General features: G+C 38.5%; 2 protein-coding genes across 3 annotated transcripts; one reads left to right on the forward strand and one right to left on the reverse strand.

The window, feature by feature from the left end:
- Nucleotides 1-1,482: 1,482 nt before the first annotated feature.
- Nucleotides 1,483-10,084, reverse strand: LOC131695701 (uncharacterized). 2 transcript variants are annotated; one of them, XM_058984197.1, is made up of 7 exons: nucleotides 9,930-10,084; nucleotides 3,883-4,148; nucleotides 3,425-3,816; nucleotides 2,932-3,354; nucleotides 2,521-2,866; nucleotides 2,323-2,464; nucleotides 1,483-2,264 (listed from the first exon to the last, which is right to left on the reverse strand). In XM_058984197.1, exons 1-7 carry the CDS (start codon nucleotides 9,994-9,996, stop codon nucleotides 1,795-1,797), a joined length of 2,106 nt encoding a protein of 701 aa, XP_058840180.1. In that variant the 5' UTR covers nucleotides 9,997-10,084; the 3' UTR covers nucleotides 1,483-1,794. The 2 variants fall into 2 exon arrangements, with proteins under 2 accessions (XP_058840180.1, XP_058840179.1); XM_058984196.1 differs by lacking the exon at nucleotides 9,930-10,084 and adding an exon at nucleotides 4,826-5,042.
- A 1,461-nt stretch (nucleotides 10,085-11,545) lies between these two features.
- Nucleotides 11,546-12,575, forward strand: LOC131695700 (uncharacterized). Its single transcript, XM_058984195.1, has 3 exons — nucleotides 11,546-11,701; nucleotides 11,753-11,970; nucleotides 12,032-12,575. Exons 1-3 carry the CDS (start codon nucleotides 11,635-11,637, stop codon nucleotides 12,548-12,550), a joined length of 804 nt encoding a protein of 267 aa, XP_058840178.1. The 5' UTR covers nucleotides 11,546-11,634; the 3' UTR covers nucleotides 12,551-12,575.
- Nucleotides 12,576-13,702: the final 1,127 nt, after the last annotated feature.

The raw sequence follows: 13,702 nt of genomic DNA on the forward strand, positions 1-13,702 counted from the left end.
CAAATAACTCTTAACCCTAGAAGTAATAATAGCACTTACTTACATTTTTCAAACATTTTGAAAAAATAGTACTAAAATGGTTTATATTATGTTGTTTAACCGGGCCCGGAGAAATTGATGTAAAACACGGAGGTCCGGAGATCGCCCTCAAAAACCGGAGTCTACGGACCAAAACCGGAGGGGTGGCAACCCTACTGTTGGTTGTGAGCTGATAAATAGAGGAAAGGTATAGAACAGAAAAATTAAACTCTAGTAGTGGAACTTGGTGCCAATAGAAACTAAAAAGAGCGAAGGTCCTCATGCTTAGATAACTCTATTGAATCTATTGTGGCTTGATGATGTTTACAATACCGTCCATCCGATCAACCTGCGAGAGGGGCATTGAGTAAAGCACTCTAGTTAAAGTGTGGCCATGAGGAAGAAGAAGACACATGGCGTATCCAAATGAGCATTAAATTTGACATATTCACAATAGAAATACGTCAAATTTCATGTTCGTTTGGATATGTCATGTGTCTTCTTCTTCTTCATGACCACTCTACCTAGAGTGTTTTGGCATTGAGCCGTGTCAAATATATTAGAAAAAAATGATGGTGCCACAAGAATAAGTTTTAGAAAAAGTTCACGGTAGTAAGCGTCTAATCCCCTCTTAAAACTCGATTCCTATGAAATTCCAGCTTAGCGCTGATGTGACCATCAAGAATACGTCAGACAACCTTAACTCATTGATGCCCATGTTGTTTGTGGACAACAACGTTTTTAAACAGCTATAACTTTTGATTGAGGCAAGATTTGCTCACAAAAACAAGAAAGATTAATAAATGTGATTATTGCCTTTCATTTGAGTATTAACAGTTACAAGGATCAGCTCTAGAACTGAAGTTATGGCAGTTAGTCTGATTGGATTCCAATGGAGCAGTGCTGCCAGGGACATTTTAAGTTGACGAAAAATGAATTTGTTATATATCTTCGTTGTGTTGCAATATAATTGAAAACTGATAAAACTTATCCATTTAGAGTGCTTGTGGTTATGTTTTCCACGCAAGTGGACTGTTGTAAATATTCTAGGAGAATTGTATTAAGCGTTGGAAGGTAAAAATTGAACAGCTTCTAGCATTGCGACGGAAGCTCCTATCTTTATAAAAGACTGCTTTTTGTATTTCTTGACGCCACCGTTTTCAAGGAAAAATTGTTTTGAAATCCTACATGCACTAGAAAAAGGTTGGGCTTGAAATGGTTAATTAACCCTCGACACCAGTTTAGCCTTGCCAAGCCGTAAAGCGGGTAGCGACGTGAAGTTTACCGAATAGGTGTTGAGAACAGCTTCAAGCAACATCTGTTGTTGCTCCAAATGTATGTGATCCAAGGCTGTCTTGGATAATCCATCGAACGTAGTGTGCATACCTTACATACCCGTTTTGTCCACTCAAGTGTTATTTGAGTACAATGTAGGGCCTTTTTCATTAAAAAAAATCGTATAACTCGAAAACTTTTCAATACATCGAGATACTCTGTACATATTTCAATGATTTTGTTTATTTTTTCCTCAAGTTTGTTGTTATAGTATCGATAGAACCTGCTTGTTTTTTTTGGCATCTATAGTAGCTATGTTTATCGATTACTTTAATGAACATATTAAATTTATGGTATTTTCATTTTTGACTTCACTTCAAACTTGAGTGTAATCAGTCTATCTCTTTTTAACAATACACCGATTCAATACACCGTTTATTCGCGGTAATTCAAATCAAAACAAATTTGATTTTCCTTTGTCACAACAATTAAAATCAAATCCTATCGAAGCGGCAAATCCATTGCCTCCAGAAGAGCAAATATCTTCGACGAAATATTGTCCGTAGGCAGTTCCACCTTCATCACGAAACGCTGAACGAACACCCACGGTGCGGACACCTCATCCAGATAGCGCGCACCGAGCGTAGCGTAGATCTTAATGCACACCTCAATCGCCTTTTGCAACTTTTCGAACTTGTAGAACACGTGCTGGATGACAATGAAGCAGGACTCGATGGTGGAAAGTGTTGGCCCGATAGCAACCACCACCGGTGTAAGGCGAAGTTTGTATCGCTCCAAAGTTTTCCGTCGCCGCCTCAGAGCATCGACGGCATCGCGGAATACTTTGGCGTGTAGGATGAAACTGTCCGCTACTTCCAGCCGAGTGGGGCTCCAGTATTTGGCGGAGCGTATCGGTGGCTTGAACAGTAGCGGCAATAGTATGAGCATCGAGGTTTGTATGTCTTCTTCGTCTGAAAAAAAGGGAATTGCATTTGAATTACAGTGAGCTTACGTTTCAGAGTTACTTACATTTGTCTATGTTGTACTCAGTTACACCTTCCATAAACTTATTCTGTTCAATATAACGAAAAATGCTGGAGGCATAAGTAGGCCAATGCTTACTGAAATTATTCACTGTATCTGGGTATTCGCGGTTAAAATCCTCCAAAAACTAAAAAAAAAATTAACATTGGTCTCTTCTGCAAGAATAAACTGACTCTTTGTTACCAATAAATATCCATCTGATTGACTCAAAGCGGGAAACAATTCCAAAATTTTGATAGGGGACAGCTTCCGCGTCATATTCTTTCGAAACTCGTAGATTTCGTTCCATGTGGGCTTTGCTTCGACGACGGTGTGCATCTCCTGCAACTTTGAAATCGGCGATTTCTTAGCAAATAATCTCCGTGGTTCTCTTCGAGTGATGGAAGCCTTGACGTATCCAAAACGGTCGGCAAGTTTGCCATGTACACGACCACGATTTTTCGGACGACGGTAATAGATGGATGCGTTCTCTTTTGGGTAAAGTACTTCGATCGCTTCAGCGAAGTTTTTCATGTCCTCGATGGGTGCGCTGGAAAAATATGACGAAAAAAAATGAGTTGGATAAACTAACGAATAATCTGAAGTTTAGCATACTCTCCATTGTGTTTGAACATCAAATAGCTAATAATGTTAGCTGAAAGAATAGTTCGCTGATTAGGAGTCAAAAATTGTGCGGCCAGGGTGTTCTTCATGATAGAACAGGATGAAACAATTTTTTTCAACTGAGCCAGAGCGTTCATTTCACTGTCAGAATCATCAAACGGGAAGTCCGTAGACGAGTCATCTCCATATGTATCGAAATCCACGAAAGATTTTTCTGCCACCGAAGCAGCTTTCCGTTGCTCTGTCAGCTTCGCTAGCTCGGATGGTTTGCAGCTGCGTAAGTAACTGTACCGTTCTATCAATCTTCCATTCCTACCATCTTTGTGAGATGAACCATAGTACAATTGTGCCGTTTCAGAGGGGAATACTTCCTCGATCAGTTTTGCCCAGTGCGCGAACATTTTGGCAGATACCCTACAAATAGACAACGTGAGGCAATCATTTTCAATTCTTCAGACAACTAGACAACACTTAAGTTACATACTTCCCATTCGGACTACTGACAACCAGGTAATTCACCACCGCATTGGTCAATTGTATGCGTTGTACGTTGTCCAACGTTTCTAGTCCAAGTAGGTTTCGGTTAAGTGGCGACTCAGCAAGAAGACGTCGAAGCTTCTCCGCTCCCGACAGTTTTTCTGCTGTGGAATTGTCTGCCGGTTTTTCCGGGAACCCTGTGAAATCTTCATCCGATTCATTGGACTTTCCATGAACAGTAACGTCTGTTTGTTCTTCCGGCTGGATCTCCAGTTTGAAACGTTTCTCCGACGGTTCCCCTTCGATCTCGACCTCGAAAAAAGGATCGCAGGCGTTGTCGTCCTCGACATGCGCATATGACGTCGCGTCCGGATCCAGCAAATAATCGTCATAGTCATTCTTCAATGAAAAAGATACATTTAAAATGATTGAGGCTGACAGTTAAAAATAAGCTTCACCATCTACCTCGCATTCCATCTCCAGTCGCTCGACTGTCATCTTTTGATAAGGCTGAGTTGAAGACGGTGCAGGGACTATTTCTACAGTTCGAACGGGCTTCTTCTCATCCGATTTAGTGACTTGACTACATGCTGGCGATAATTGGTTACCAAGCGAATTTTTGAGTTCAGTATATCTAGCGATGAAAATGGCACGTTTTCCCAGCTTCGGAATTAGTTCCTTGATGATGTCCTCGGTAAGGACCATAAATGCTTCCTCGTTGACTTCCTCATCTGGCGATAGTTAAATTATTAAATTAATTTTCTTCTCAACGACACAAGTGGAATAATGTAGGTAATATAAGTTTTCTACGAATGGAATCCTATTGCAAATCTTAGGGTTAGATGTGGCAATGCAATGTTGAAGGCCACCCGAGTAGCAATTCACAATAGTGTTTACCCTACCAATACTATATCTTAATGAATGTATGGATTGTAGTCAACGTTTTTACGACGCCACCCGCGTTATGGATTGATAAGGTTGCCTGACGTGTCGTTAATAATTACATCAACAAACATGAACCGCCACGTTAGATAATCGCGAAAGATAATCAAATCAAAGACGGCGACACATCGCCAAAATGTTGCATTCGAGATAGGTCCCAATTTACCTAGTAAATGAAGGGCTGGGCCGGTTAGGCTAGTAACCGTAACTTGCCGTTTACTATAAAAATAGTGTGTTTTATTTTCCTCACGAAATAAATCGGAACCGTTTCTTTTTTAACGGAAATAGAAAGGCTTATTAGAGCACCCGAGCGAAATTGATGAGATTTCTGACAAAAACCGCAGCTACTCAAAAACGAGTTTTTTTGTTGTTGTAATGAGTAGCTGAAATTAACCGTGTACCTAGTACATCACTGTTCACCGTCAAAAAAAAAAAAATAATGTATTGTAACGACAGATATATTTACCACAAAAGCGTTCCACCAGATCACCCAGATTCCACTTCAGCAGATTATTTTTCACAAAGCTATCCATACTTTTCGTTTCTTTTGGAAATAATACAGCAAATTACAAATTAGTGTACTTTCTCGCACGTAAACATTTACGTTTGACGTCTCACATCACTTTCGACGAAATAGAAATTACTGTGAAGCTGTGTAGTGTTTGCTTGCTTTTCAGTTGCAGGATTTCGCACACAGCACAAGACACACTCTCGCGCTCATATTTACACGCAAAAAAAAATAAATTTATTGAGTTACTGAGTGTTCGATGAAAGAAGCGTCACTCAGAATAGTTTATGGCGCATAGTTGCCAGGAAATTTTGTGTCGGTATATTTCTCTACGCGGCGGATAAATTTTTAAATTTAGAGCATCATATATTATGAACAAAAAATTTAAAAAATATTAAAAATTGGGAACCTCAAGAAAACATTTCCAGTTTAACGGAATAATCGTGCTATAGCACGTTTCAACTATTTAATTTTTTTAAATATTAATGTGAGACGAGACATGCAAATAGCAAAAAAATGGAACGGCAAATGCAGCCAGGGAGTACTGTGAAATGCAGTCAGTCCATTTAAACTATATGAGGCAAAAAGAAAGGCTATGTGAGACGAACGATAGGATGAACAGAAAAAAAGGAAACATCTATCGACAAATACTGTCCCAGATATTAATTTGTATTTGTATTTCAATTTATCATCTGACACGTAGTCTTAATGAATATGCTAAAATGTCAAAACTTAAACTTAAATTAGTCTAGAGCTACCAATTCTATTTGCAAACCGACTAGAATTTTCTCCAAAATCGAACAAATCCTCTACTAAAGCGAATATGCGGATACACGATGTGAGCGGTTCATTGTATCCGAATGATGTTCTGTGGAATTTTGGATGCAACAGCGTTGTACTACGAGACGATCTGGATGGTGTTCGAAAGTCCATTAATGACAATAGATGCGGTGCGTCAATTTCTCCATTCAGCAGCTTTCCAACGAATAATGCTTGTTGGGTCTTCCTACATCGTTGCAGCGTGTCAAGTCCTAATAATCGACATCGATCAGGATACGGAGGCAGATTCAAAGGATCACGCCATGGCAGGTTTTTCAACGCTAAACGAATGAATCGTTTCTGTATGCGTTCAACCCTCAGGCACCAAGACGTCTGATGTGGACACCAAACAACAGAAGCAGTTTCCAGTATAGGACGGACTAAAGAAAAGTAAAGTTCTTTCAGGCAATACGAGTAGCTTTTGAAATAACGGCTGACCGATGTGCCTCAATTGATAACTTAGAATCCAACAGCGCGCCTATATCCTGAACTTGCTCGACTCTGGTCAGTGAAACACCGTCAATGCGGTAGTCGAATACAATCGGTGTTGCAATACGATGGAATGTAATCACCACACATTTGCGGATACTTACAACTAGTTTGTTTTTCTGACACCATAAAACGAACAAATCCAGTAGTGCTTGAAGACGTTCGCAGTCCTCGATCGAATGTACAACAAAATATAGTTTTAGATCATCAGCATAAACTAGCTAACAGCCGCCCCGCAGGAACAGTGTTACATCGTTGAAGAACAGAAGAAACAACATGGACTGAGGTTACTACCTTGAGGAACTTCAGACGCGTTGGAAAATGCAGTCGAAAAACTGGAGCCCACCTTTACACGTAATACTCTGCCAATTAACCCATTCATGCCCCAGGCTCATTTATGTGATTATTGCCTTTAATTTGAGTATTAGCAGTTACAATGATTAGCTCTAGAACTGAAGTTATTGCAATTAGTCTGATTGGATTCCGATGGAGCAGTGCTGCCAGGGACAGTTTACGTTGACAACGGAAAATGATTTTTTCATATATCTTCGTTATGGTGCAATATTATTGAAAACTGATAAAACTTATCAATTTAGACTGTCGTTGGCTACGTTTTCCACGTAATTGGACTATTGTAATTATTCTAGGTTAATTGTATTAAGCATTAAAAGGTTAAACCAGATTCTAGCACTGCCATGGAAGCACCTTTATGCAAATAGACTTTTCGTGTTTCTTGACCCCACCGTTTTCAAGGAAAAATAATTTTGAAACCCCACATGCACTAGAAAAAAGTTGGGCATGAAAGGGTTAAATACGAGTTTAGCCAAGCCACCAATTGTACCGGAGCTCCGAGACGCGACAGTTTGCAAAGAAGTATTCGATGGTCGATTTTGTCAAAAGCAGCTTTCAAGTCAGTGTAAATTGCGTCAATCTGAGATCTCTTTTCAATCTGTGTGATGCATGTCGAGGTGAACTCCAATAAATTTGTCGAGACAGATCTTCCAGGTATGAAACCATGTTGTTCGAATGAAATGTAATTACGAGTGCTTTCTTGAATCGTGGCGCTTACTATGATTTCAAATATCTTTGAAGCAGCAGACAGGCTATAATTCCTCACGTTTCGTCGATCTCCGTTTTTGAAGATAGGCAACATTGTGGATTGTTTCCAAATGTCGGGAAATTTCACCTCGGCAAAAAACGGTTGAAAATACAGCACAGAGGTTCTGTTAAATCGGCAATACAGTGACGAAATATTACTGCAGGAACACCATCAGGTCCAGGAGAGCACTAATTTTTCATTTTTAATGCTGCCGACCTGACCATTTCTGGCGTTATTGTAAACGTTCTTAGGTCAACCACATCAATCAGAATGTAAAAAATGTTATGTTTCGATGGAAGGGCTGCCCTTCTAAAGATCATTCCTGGGGACAGACCGTATCCACTGTCAAAAAGTGCAACGAAACGAGCATGAAGGTTTTGTGAGGGGAATTATGGAGAGGCTTTGACCCGAAAATTTTCACTGACCTGAGGGGTGGTGGACTTTGTGTGGATCTAGACAGAAATTTGAATCAAAGCGATTGCTCGACATTTTACAGCCCTTTAATTGCTTTTATTACCTATTGACCAAAAAAGAGACAAGTATTCCTTGTTTAAGTCGTCATGCATTTAGCACTGGTTGATTAGAAAATTACCAGAATTATCTCGCAATCACACAATAGAGTCTTATGTTTTTGCAAATATTAGAGCACATCAATCTTCCATGACTTTAAAATAAAGCTGTATTTTTTACGTTTGAGAACGCTATTGTCGGTTTAATCAGGTATAGTATGTCACTTCCCCGGCTAAGTGTCAAGAATAAAACGCACCAGCTACTCTCGCTGTGGATAATAAGTCGAATGAGCATTACTCTCCTCTACAACTCACAAGAAAAAGAGAACGGTATCATGTGGGAAGCACTATGTGGTGGCGAATATTCATCACCGGAGGCCCCACCAAAGAAGCAAAACTCATCTCCCTAACCTAGTTAAGGGTCGTTGAAGGAGCAGCAACAGGCCGGAAAAAATCATTTGATGTTACCTAGCCAGTTGGATTAGAGAAAATTCGCCATACCAAGGTAAGCTGCAGATAAGCGGCATCAAAAGTGGTGATTTGGTAAGATTGCAGCAAAATAACATTTTTACACCAGTTTGAGCGACTTAGTGGGATGCAAAATTTCTATTGTAGCATATAGCGAAATATTACTTTCCTTAATTTGAAGTAAATTTGATTTGTTTTTCATTTTCATTGTTTTGCGAACGAATTCAGCAATATTTGGTGAACTCATCTTCGCCACCTTGACACGAAGGGTTAGTCGGGCAAAATAAATTTGAATCAGAGTAATAGTAAACTTAGACTTGTTAAATATTTTACTAAGTATCAATTTATTAAAAAAAAGTTGAAATTTTGCTTCTTCCCATTAAGCCCGGAGAGATCGATGTAAAAACCGGAGGCCCGAAGATTGCTCCCAAAAACTGAAGTCCCGGGATCAAACCCGGAGCGGTGGCAACTCTAGAGAAATCACATGCAAAGCTTATGATAGCTTTCGATGTGCCAATTTACATTCATGAAGTATCTCTAGTTTCCACAATCATGGAAAACAAGAATAATCAGAATAGAGCAATCTTTCGGTAATTGGTCGTTCTTTAAATGGGCTAGTTTTAAACTGGGCATTCGGTAACTGGGCTGCAATTCATACCAGCGGTGATGCCAGATGTGAAGACATGTCTTCAACACACTGTCAATTAAAACAGTGATTGGATGCACAAATCATATGCAAAATATGAGATGTTTCCGATAGTTTTAGTTCACCCACACGAGGTTTCAAGTTTCTATAGTAATATATATATGGAAACTCTGAAATAAAAACTTTTCACTGGAGAATCGGATCAATTTGCAATAATGATCCTTACACCTTAAGCTATATATCTGCAGAAAACGGGATGGCATTTTTTACTAAATTTATTGTTTCTTTTGCCTATTTCACATATATTTTCACATACAAACTTGAAAACTCTTGTGAGTGAACTAGTTTTCGGAAAAAGCTCATATTTGACAAATGGTATGTGAAACCAATCACCTTTGATTCAACAGTGATCCGAAAAAAGGATCTAAAGGACGTGTACATGTTTTCTGTCAATTTTAAGAAAACATTAGAAATTTCGAATGTTTGGTTTTAGATCTACCGAGTACATAGGATAACAGTAGGTGTTATTTATTACTTGTATAATGACTACAGGGCGTGGTATAGCGTAGATGTTAAATCTATTACCCGGGGGTAATCGATTTACCATCAACGCTCTGCTAGAAAGGCAAATAGCTCTAATGTCCTGTAATCAAAACTAAAAAAAAAACCGGTATTGCAATATACCGAATTATTTTGAGAATAAAGTAAAATTCTGGAGAAAAAACATATTTCATTGTTCTGCTTAAAAATCGGAAAAAAATATATTTTAACTAATTTATAGTTCTATCTTGTACTATTTTGGTCGCAAAACGTCATAATGGCGAAAACTCATTATGTATATAATCGATTCAGGTCCAATTGAATGATCTACATCTATTTGTCTCATTCCTGATTCCGTCGAAAACGAGCAAACTTGTTTTATGTCGTAACGAGTACCTAAGTATTAAGCGTGCATTACGTACATTACCCACTGTACACCACTAATTCTAGATCATAAAAAAGGAACATATTATCCGAGGATAGACATCTTACCACGAAATCGTTCCACTAGATCACCCAGATTCCATTTCAGCAGATTATTTTGAACAAAGCTATCCATATTTTACGTTTCACTTGCAAAATGCACTGTGCACTTCTCCCTCACGGAAACATTTACGTTTGACGTTTCACATCACTTTCGACGGAATGAAAACCACTGTGAAGCTGGGTAGTATTTGCTTGCTTTTCAGATGCCGGTTTATCGCACTCACTCTCTCTCGCTCTTTTTATGGCTAGTTTATTGAGTTACTGAGTGTTCCACGATAGAAGCGCCACTCATGATGGTTTAAGTAAGGTGCAGAATTGCCAGATTATTTTGTTACAAGGCCGGTGTCGTATATTTCTCGACAAACATATGATTACGGCCTAAAAGCCAACTGTCAAAATCCACTTTGAATGGAAATTCCGGACAAACCGTTACTAGCCGAACACAGTTCACAACAGTTTATGAAAGAGAAAACTGTTCTCTTTTGCTTACTATAAAGATCTGTGATTGGCGCGTAACGGTTTGTCCGGAATTTCCATTCAAAGTGGATTTTGACAGTTGGCTTTTAGGCCGTAATCATGTGTTTGTCGAGATTTTCTCATTTTTCTGCATACAGGGAGAAAAAATTGTTGATAATTTTTTACAGTTCGGCTTAAAACCACCGTCGAACACAGTGTACAGCAGTTCACGAAAGAGAAACCGCTATGTTAGCCAGTAACAGTTTGTTCGGAATTTCCTTTCAAAGAGAATTTTTTGACAGTTGGCTTTTAAGCCGTAATTATATGTTTGTCGAGAAATGTGAACAAAGCAAATAAAGGCTACGCAGTTACCTGAGATGCTAAAAATTTGTAAAATAAGTGAAAAGTGTTATAGTGACACCGTAAAAATCGAAAGAGAAAGTAAACAGAGTAACTCATTGCAGATATGACGTTTTGAAAAAACGCTCAAGATTTATAAGAACACGTACCTGAAGTTGAGCGCCTTTTGTTTACATCGTTCTCCTTGAAACGGTCTGTCGAATACAGAGATGCCAGATTTGCATAAACACTCTTTCTATATCTCAGATATTTTCAGATGTTTTATTTAGTTTGCAGATATCCAAAATTTTTAAGTTTTTGAAAATAAAAGCATTTGGTAACATTGGTATTAAATCACAGCTTAAATAACTTTATATGCATCCATCATAAATTCTTTCTACTTATCCTGAGCAAATCAAGTATATTCTCGACAAACATATGATTACGACTTAAAAGCCAACTGTCAAAACTATCTTTGAAAGGAAAGTCCGGACATTCCGTTACTGGCTAAACACAGTTCATAGCAGTTATTGAAAGAGAAAACTTTTTTTCTTTTGATTACTACCAACATATGTGATTGACGAGTAACGGTTCATCCGGAATTTCCTTTCATAGAGAATTTTGACAGTTGGCTTTTAAGCCGTAATCATATGTTTGTCAAGTAATGTACTAATATTGTACATAATTATAGGTATTTCTTGATCAACATCTTCAATGTCAATTTTTCTTCCTGGAATGTCGTAATTATCAAACAATAATTAAAATTTTATTAGAAGCATTTGAAAAAATATCTGGCATCTCTGGTCGAATAAATCAGGCGGGTAATCTTTGATCCTGCAGATCCTTCATCCTTATTTTATTATGACATTTTGTTCACAGCACTTGTACCAGTTTTAAAATTTTACGTATCTTTAAGATGGATGAATATGTAAAATCGTTCCTCAAACTTTGGGAGCTGGAGGATTTGATAACCAGATTTGAAAGTAAGTGAATTCTTATAATCTAAAACAAAAAATAATAATTTTCGATTCTAGTTGAGGAAGTTAACGAGAAGGCGTTCAAATGTCTGTCGGACGATATTATTCGGGAACTAATACCTAAATTAGGTAAAAGAGCAATTTTCAAAAAAGCCTACCAAGAATATCGTGATGCACTGGTAAGCGATGTCCAGCCTGTTGTGAAACAGTCGACCGATACTGTTCAAAATGAAGCTTCGTCTGAATCTCCCGTAGAAGTTAAAACAGAAAGTGTGGTAATAATCTCAAGTCAGTTACTCATACAGAAAGTCTAAAGTCAATATGTTACTGTTTTAGGAGGAGGAAAAGGCTAAGGAAGAGGACATCTCCGTTGACATCAAAATCGAAGTTACCGATGACGACGAGCATGTAGTGGAGGTTCTACATCATAATTTTACGCCAAAACAGAATGACGACTCGTCGACTCTGAACGTACATTGCACCAAAAATCCACAGCCTAAAGTCATGATTGATCCTCTGGTTGATTTTTCCGAGCAAGATCTCAAAACAGCAGCCGATTTACGCGCACTTGTTAAGGTGTGTCTTCACGATCGCTTAAAGACGAGCACATTCCTAACGCCCACCAAGCGGAGCATACTAAGTGAAGAAATTGTAAAGTTTCTGTATGATAAACATAAAGGAGTTTTGAGCAACGAAATACTGCATGACTGGGCCCGAGCCGTGGAGGTGGTGTTCACTTCCGAAGTTACAGCATTCTACTTTAGGCAATCGGAAGATGGATCGCAGACTGCCGGCAAACTGATCGATTGCTACAGGAAAATTAGGCGGTTGCGCAGTGGACAAGCGAGTGGTTGAAAATAAAGTTGGTTAAATATTTGAAGGTGCGTTTTTGAATAGTTGGATTCCGAACAAGCAAGACTATGAAAATATCAAATTTGAAACTACGTCTTATCCCAGATATAAAACAGATTACGGTAAAAACTATTTACCGAGCATTGAAGACATGAAAACAAAATGTTAAGCCCAATATAAATGTCTGTCTTTTTAGATACGTCTAACAACAAAGTCCGGGTATATTCCAAAATTAAACTTCCTCAGAAATGGTTGATCCACTTTTCACAAACTTAGCCTCAAATAAATGATATGTCCAAAAAGATTGCTGCAGAATTTCGTGCGGATACGGAACAACAGTCTCATACGAAAATCCTATAAATGAGCTTAAAAATTTCAAAGTGAGGTGTACGTGGCATTTCATAAATCAAATTTTTATTTTTTATGTCCAAAATGTATGTTGTCATATAATCTAGACTCTAGACTCCTTGACCTGATTTATAGTACTAAACCGACAGGCTATCGTATGATTAATAATAAACAACAGAGCGCGCTTCTGCTCAGATGCAAACGAAGTGATGATAGTCCTTGGTGATTTCAACCAACCAGGACTCATGTGGGAGTTCTTCTGGACGTGGATACGCTTACCCTAACCCGTTATCCTCGCCAACATATCCAGCCAACTGCTTACTTCTGGATGGGATGTCTTCACGGATTAAATCAAGTAAGCACGCTTTCCAACCATCAATCTCGTTTTCTTGACCTTGTCTTCGTCAATGAGAATGCTTTGTCTGAGGGCTCTATGAGTGAAGTTTCCAGTGTGATCGTTCCTTTGGATAACTATTATCCCGCTTTATAAATATCCATCCATCATTAGTTCACCACAATATGAAAAAGTTTTAGCAATTAGTCTCTGGTAGTACAGTAGGACCGTTACTATTTTCATTGTTCGTGAATGAAGCGGTCTTCGTTCTAATGTGTGGAGGGAAACAGATTTTCACCGATGACTTGAAAATATTTCTTGTCGTAAGGAAAGAAGCAAATTTCCGTGAGGTGCAGTGTCTTATTGATATATTTTACAATTGGTGTCAAAGAAACATGTTGATTCTTAGTGTTGCGAAATGTTTTGTCATCAGTTTTCATCGTACAAGGGACATACTTAACTTCAACTATTAC

Source organism: Topomyia yanbarensis, unplaced genomic scaffold (assembly GCF_030247195.1).
Source record: "Topomyia yanbarensis strain Yona2022 unplaced genomic scaffold, ASM3024719v1 HiC_scaffold_497, whole genome shotgun sequence".
In the NCBI taxonomy this organism is placed as follows: domain Eukaryota; kingdom Metazoa; phylum Arthropoda; class Insecta; order Diptera; family Culicidae; genus Topomyia; species Topomyia yanbarensis.

Bases quoted from the DNA above. Each gene is read 5' to 3' on its own strand.
- LOC131695701 (XM_058984197.1), bottom strand. From the start codon at position 9,996: ATGGATAGCTTTGTTCAAAATAATCTGCTGAAATGGAATCTGGGTGAT. The intron at 3,817-3,882 runs GTAGATGGTGAA...TTTTCATTGAAG, and splicing joins GACTGGAGATGGAATGCGAG to AATGACTATGACGATTATTT. The intron at 2,465-2,520 runs GTAACAAAGAGT...TTTTTTTTTTAG, and splicing joins AATCAGATGGATATTTATTG to TTTTTGGAGGATTTTAACCG.
- LOC131695700 (XM_058984195.1), top strand. From the start codon at position 11,635: ATGGATGAATATGTAAAATCGTTCCTCAAACTTTGGGAGCTGGAGGAT. The intron at 11,702-11,752 runs GTAAGTGAATTC...TTTCGATTCTAG, and splicing joins TTTGATAACCAGATTTGAAA to TTGAGGAAGTTAACGAGAAG. The intron at 11,971-12,031 runs GTAATAATCTCA...TTACTGTTTTAG, and splicing joins AAGTTAAAACAGAAAGTGTG to GAGGAGGAAAAGGCTAAGGA.